At 37.2% G+C, this 6740-nt stretch overlaps 1 protein-coding gene across 1 annotated transcript; it reads left to right on the top strand.

Moving 5' to 3' along the window:
* The first annotated feature begins 2999 nt into the window (after positions 1 to 2999).
* Positions 3000 to 4061, top strand: LOC114536528. Its single transcript, XM_028557871.1, has one exon. The coding sequence runs from the start codon at positions 3000 to 3002 to the stop codon at positions 4059 to 4061; it is 1062 nt and encodes a 353-aa protein (XP_028413672.1).
* Positions 4062 to 6740: the final 2679 nt, after the last annotated feature.

The raw sequence follows: 6740 nt of genomic DNA, 5'->3' as shown, positions 1-6740 counted from the left end.
TTAATCATTTCTTTTTGATTTTTCGTAAATATCGTGACGCTCAGGACACATGTTGTCTTAGTGATGCATGGACAGTAAAATAAGTACATTTTATGTCTGATGATGTAAAATTATATTTTTGATAGATAAACGATAACCAAAAGGTACCCCAAAAAAATATGGAGGAAGGTAAGGAGTCTTTTACACAGGCAACACTAGTTTTGAAATAATTTGTGAGCAACAAAGTGAGCAAAAAAAAAAAGTTTAGTTATGTTCTGGAGGTTATACTATCGGCCAAAAATAGTGATGTAAAGAACTCAACATTTGTAAGAACAATACATTTTATTTATATGTTTTTGCTATTGTAAGCAAATTTGAGATTAAAAATTGCCAGCAAGGTCCAAAACTCTAAGCTATCGCTAGCAGCTGTTTCAAACCCTGTGTTCATGACTATTTTGACTATATGGAAACCAGTCTTAATGAAGTGTGATTTTCTTGTGAGCTCTTGATTTTCCACTTTTCTAAGAGGTATAAAGCAAATGTTTTCCAATTTCCCAGGAGGTGTTTATTTCTAGAATTTGATACTATCTTTTAGGGGTTCAAATCTGACTGGATTCATCCAAAGGAAAATTGCATGTTTAATATGGTTGTATTAATTTGTAGGTGGTGAGCTTTTTGGCTATGTTCATGATGTAACCCCAGTCCATAGTTCTGGGAAAGTTAGATATGTTACATGCAACCTACAAACCTCTGAGAATGGCATGATGAAAGCCATTTGCTTTTCACCAGAAAAGAATACAGCACGTCTTACATCAGCAATGGAAAAGAAAAGCCCAATTAAACTTAACAAGTACCATTATAACGAGAAGTTTCAGAATGTAGTTATCGACAAAAACACTGCAATAACTATTAACCCAAAAGCATTACCATTTGCAATGAAAGAATCACCAGAGAAATCTCTTTTAACCATTGAGTCATTGGCCACTACAATGCCACAACAGCTGGTACGAATAAAAGCAACCGTGAAGAAGATATCAGGAGAGAAAACTATTAAGCTTGAAAGAGGAAATCTAACTAAATCTACTGCAATTCTTGTTGATCCTACTGGTTCAATTAATGCAGTTTTCTGGGAAGAGTGGTCAAACTGCATTCAAGTCAATAAAACATATGTATTTACAAATTTCCGAATGAAGAAAGATAATCACACAAATGAATTGTATGTGAATACAGCAAAAGAAGGTTTCCAATTCGAGGAGGCTCCTGATTTTGAAGAAGATCTGGCTGAAGTTCAGCTAAGTGTCATGGACATGGCCACAAGAGAAGTTGTCATTTCAGTGATTGGTGTTAAAATGGTGTCCACCTATCATGCATGCAGTGCTTGTGGTAAAAAAGGTGAATTAAATGGCAAGTTTGTGATATGTTCAACCTGTAAAATGAAGCAAAAGATTACTTCAGAAAGCAAGCATTGGTATGCCAGGCTATTTGTTCAAGATGTTGTCAGCAAAGAGAAATTCTTTATAATGGTATTCAATCAGCATATTGTAAAAATGTTTGAATCAGTTGGGGTAAAGCTCCTTTGTAGTATGACAGACGAACAGGTTACCGACAATCTTTTGGAAGTCGAAAACCTGAAAATAACCTACAACATTTCAGACAAAAAACTTATTCATGTCAACTTGTAAGCAAAAGTACATTGTTATGAACTTTAGAGTTCATACATAAACATTGTTATTACAGATTCAAAAACTTGTTTGCAGAGCAGCCCAAAAATGTTTTCGTTCTCGTGCGTTCGGACGTGTACGCGAGTCTACTCGGTCTATATTATGACAAGGTTGGCAAGCATCGGCCACAACATCCGCCAGTGTTCAAAACAACCTTGTCATAATAATAGACAGAGTAGGCTCGCATACACGCGCTAGCCCACAAGAACGAAAACATTTCTGGGCTTCTGTGGTCTGTGTTTAAATTCACGTTTTGAAACATTGTTATAAACTTTAGAGGGTCATAGTTTAATATTTGTTGTCTGTGTTCACTGTTCACGAACTGGGGATTTTATATTAAAGTTTTGAATTTCTTGTTTTGTGGTTTGTTGCTAGCCTAGAACTCGTTAGTCATCATACGATCCGACTGCGTGCAAAATTTAGTAGCTAGTTTTTCTTCTCCCTTATGCTGAAATATGATTTACAATGCATGGGATTGTTTGATTTTTTAATCGATAGTCGTGCTTTATAAGGACTTTAAGCATGTAGGACGTCGCGCGACGACGACGGCTATCAACACAATGATTAAAGTTTATGAAAATTATTAAAATCAATAATTTAGACACAATGTTGAGTCTGTTTACAACGACAAACACAGATTTTTACCTCTGGAAATGTGTACGACGCCTGCATTTGAATTTCAGGCTGCACAGTGCAGCTTTAAATTCGCTTCAGTAGAATCGTTTCGAGCAAAAAAGCCATATTTTCAACTTCTTATGCTTGAATTCATACGAAGTTATAACACATGACAAGTTTTCTTCACAGCTATTTATATGAAGCAGTTTGTTTTGGTCGTCGTCGCGTGCTGTCCTTCTTGTTAAGGTATGTATTGCGCAACACTGCGAACAAACATCGCGAACTTCCAAATGATCGAGATCATTGTCGCATATAGAAAACGGCGGGGGAATGGGTACGATATTTATATTGCGCAACACTGCGAACAAACATCGCGAATCTTCAAGACTGTCAAGAATAGTGTGCTGCCTCCTAAGGGAGGCAGCAATTAACTATCAAAGTGTGTCACGCTCTCGAAAAAATGTTTTTATCAACCAACGATGCCAATTAATCATAAACTGTCAAACAGCCATGCCGCAAGCTTTTTATGCAAATAAAACTCACCATTGTGTTGTAAGTAACATTACACCGTTACACCGGTCATGTTACACATCATACAAAAGCGCAAACAAACAATCTTTGGCCTTTTTCTCACCCAACCTTTCATTTGCGCGTTCACGATTCTCAGCTATATAGAAACTAACAATGTCAACCTCTAATCCAAAAACTAAAATCGGACGACAGCATGAAAAAACATGGTCATATCTCCAAAAACGATTGTCGGATGCTTCCTTCAACTACGCTAGGATCATGCCTGAAAACATCCTAAGTTTTATCAAGCACAAAGCCACAAGCGTCAACAGTTGTCTCGGCTATTTTGTACCAACAATCCTTGCCACGGTGTCCTATCTTCTGAGCAAAGCAAAAGCTTCTGTTCACACAGTTAATCACGCTCAATCAACTAACCTGTACACCGTATTCGTCGGGTATCCTGGTACTGGCAAATCCGCATCAATCCAACATGGTTGTATTAAACCCATACAGAATGCCTTGCAAGATGACGTGAAAGATTGCCTGCTTGACCGAACAACTTCATCTGGTTTGGTAAAGCATCTCTCAAAAAACGGAACTGGGTTTATCGTTTCGCCAGAAGTATCGGATGTGCTAAATAAATTGTTAAAGTCGGACGAGGATACATGTTCGGGTGATGCCATGGTTTTATGCAAACTCTTCTCGGGTGAACGAAGTTCGTTTAACTATGCGACGGAAGAGGCGAGAGATATCAGAGAAAACACACCTTTTTCTATCCTTGGGTGCACTCAGATGCCTAACGCCGCTAAACTTGTTGCGAGAATGGACAAAGGACAAGGACTGTTAGATCGATTTCTAATTTCCGTTCCACGCGCAATATGCCCCAAGTCAAGTGAAGTCGAACAGTCAGTTGAATACCTGTCCACCGAGTGCATTGACATTTTCAATGAGGTTTATCGCTTGCTCGTTCACTTTCACACAAATAATATCATGGAATACCGCTTTGACGACGAGGCTGAAAAATCGATGAAAAACGAGCGAGATGCCTTTACCAGTGATGTTAACGATGCTATCAACGATGGAGAAACTACACCACCCAAATCAAAGAAGTTATACTATGGAATGCGCCTTGGCAGGGCACGAAGTTATCATCCCTACACGTATTACCAAAGACACATTGGAAAAAGCCAAGTTGTATGTCGATCATGTCGAAACGCAAAAACATATGCTGTATGAGGTAATTACTATAGACAATTTCAACAGTTATTGCTCTAGAATTAAATACGGTTTGTTTAGATCCCCAGTTAGGTCTATCCTTCAAATACCATGCCTACTGATCGCTTAATTTAAAAATAGTTTATGCATATAGGCAGTTTTCCTAAGCTATAAGTTTTAATCCTTTTAGATAGATATATAACTGTACTGAAAGGTAAAAAGTTCTTTTTTATATTTTTTCCAGTTCCTCAAGTCCATAACCAACGATACATGTGATCCGAAAAGGCCGCAGCCAAGCGCAGCAAACGTGAAATCAGGAATTCTATTATTCCCGGGTCCTGTTGTCACACACAGAGCGTTTGTTTAAAGCGGCCCCCGTTTGACTAGAGGAATATCACTTCAAGAATTCCTTAATGCGACGCAGCAGTTGAACACTGATTTTGGCCTGACGATGAACGTAAGGGTCGCTAGATCTCCAAAGCCAACCCATGTGTTCGTTAAGAAGACACCCGGTCAGTTTGTTGAATGGCCAGGCGATTTTTTGTGCACAAGATCCAGATTCTCATGTTTGTTGACCACATGACTTAAAAATGATGAGAATTTTGCCCAAATAACATCACCATTTCCATCATGTGTTGTTTTTGCACTCCAGTACAGGTGGTTTGTGCAAGGTTTTATCCACTCGCTTATTGCTTCGCATCCACTCACTTTTGCAACTTTGTTAGCACCTTAGTAACTTCTACAGGGAAAAGGAATAAAAAGAATTCCCCATTTAAAAAATAATTTTGCATTTTTATTGGCATAATTTGGAATGTTGGAGACTATCCTCAACTATTGGAGATTATCCTCAATATACTGCAGTATAACTTATAAGGTCAGAGTTGATGACTATTTTAACCTACTTTTCTTGAGAGAAAACAGTTATCATCGTCCCTGCCACAAGGCAATATCTGCAGGCATTCGGCATTTGCTTGTCAGCCAGAATTTGCTAATGGACAAACAAGTATAAGCAATATGGGTGTGCACATGTGACATAGAAATTATTTTTAGCACTGGAATATTTGAAATATCGAACATATCGATACGCGTATCCACTAACATAATTTTATAGCTGCTTTGTCTTTTACCGTTTCGAAAAATAGTTTATTAAATATAGATGTTCATATGTAAAATAGCACAGGAATATTATCTAACATTTGAGATATTCGAACATATTTATCCGCGTATATACTAACATAATTTAAAAGCTATACTTTGCAATGGTCTTTTACCGTTTTGAGAAATAGTTCATTAAATAGTAATAACATTATGCCTCATTCTCAAATAAACTACACTTTGTATCCGCGTATCCACTACAATATGTAGCAAAACATTTGATACGTAATCTATTAAATGACTAATTATAACATTATGCCTCTCAACTATCAAAGTGTGTCACGCTCTCGAAAAAATGTTCTTACCAAGATGCCAATTAATCATAAACTGTCAAACAGCCATGCCGCAAGCTTCCTATGCAAATAAAACTCACCATGGTGTTGTAAGTAACATTACACCGGTCATGCTACACATCATACAAAAGCGCAAACAAACAATCTTTGGCCTTTTTCTCACCTAACTTTTCATCTGCGCGTTCACGATTCGCAGCTATATAGAAACTAACAATGTCAACATTTAAACTAACTGTATGCCGAGAATCTTGATACAAGAAGCTTGAGAATCTGATCTATATAAACTAACTGTATGCCTTGTTCTTAAAATCAACAGTTCACTGCGTATCCACGTATCCATAAAAAATGGACGGGTATTCTGCAATCGCTCCCAACTTCGTTGGAATGGAACTAAACCCATAACATCATGGTAATTTTTCGCTTTCTATTTGACCACGGATTGGAAATATTGTTTTATAGTAGAGCACGTGTTTGACACAGTAGATATCATTTTTTGTTTTGCGGTTTTTTAGGTGTAGTTGTGGCAATTGCAGCATTGAACTTGTACAAAACGCAAAGGAATGCTATTGTTGCAAAGAATTTGAAAATTGTGTGCAGTTCCTTGCCGAATTTTCGGAGCAAACGGAGCCACTACGATGCGTCATAGAACATCCCGGTTTTCAAGCAAGTGCCTGAACAGATGGTCATTGGAGCTTGCTGCTGGTAACTATAAAACCCGTGATGGTCATCGTTATGGCCAAAGTGGTCTAAAGGAAAGGTAAAATCACATACTTTTCTTTATAAATAACATTATATAGCTTTGTAAATAACAAGGGTTTTATGCACTACTGTATATGTTTATTATAAATACAAGCATATGGTTCTGGTCATAGGTCTAACATAATTCATATAATATTAAATCATCATCATAAAATATAATACATTATATATTTGCTATTTAGCTTCCTTCGAGTTGTTGCATACAGGCAGTTTACTTGCATGGTGCATGGTTGGTTAAAAGACAGAAGGATCCCATTGCCATCTTGTGCATACAACATAATCCGCTCAACACACAAACCCCAGGAAGATTCATTTACTGGTTATGACCAATTGGAAACAGATGATGAAAGTCAATAAACATATATACTTTTAATAATATAGAAAATACACAGCCAGGACTCTACCAATATGTACATAATGAATTGCAACATTCTCTAGCTACATAGATATTTTTGTGGATTTGTGGAATATTGCAAAAATGGCCCATTGTCCG

This window comes from Dendronephthya gigantea, unplaced genomic scaffold (genome assembly GCF_004324835.1).
Source record: "Dendronephthya gigantea isolate DGI-Jeju-01 unplaced genomic scaffold, DenGig_1.0 000138F, whole genome shotgun sequence".
Lineage (NCBI taxonomy): Eukaryota > Metazoa > Cnidaria > Anthozoa > Malacalcyonacea > Nephtheidae > Dendronephthya > Dendronephthya gigantea.
This window is presented reverse-complemented; position numbering and strand designations above follow the sequence as displayed.

What these genes read in the sequence shown, in the direction of transcription:
- LOC114536528 (XM_028557871.1), top strand. Translation starts at nt 3,000, where the DNA reads ATGTCAACCTCTAATCCAAAAACTAAAATCGGACGACAGCATGAAAAA.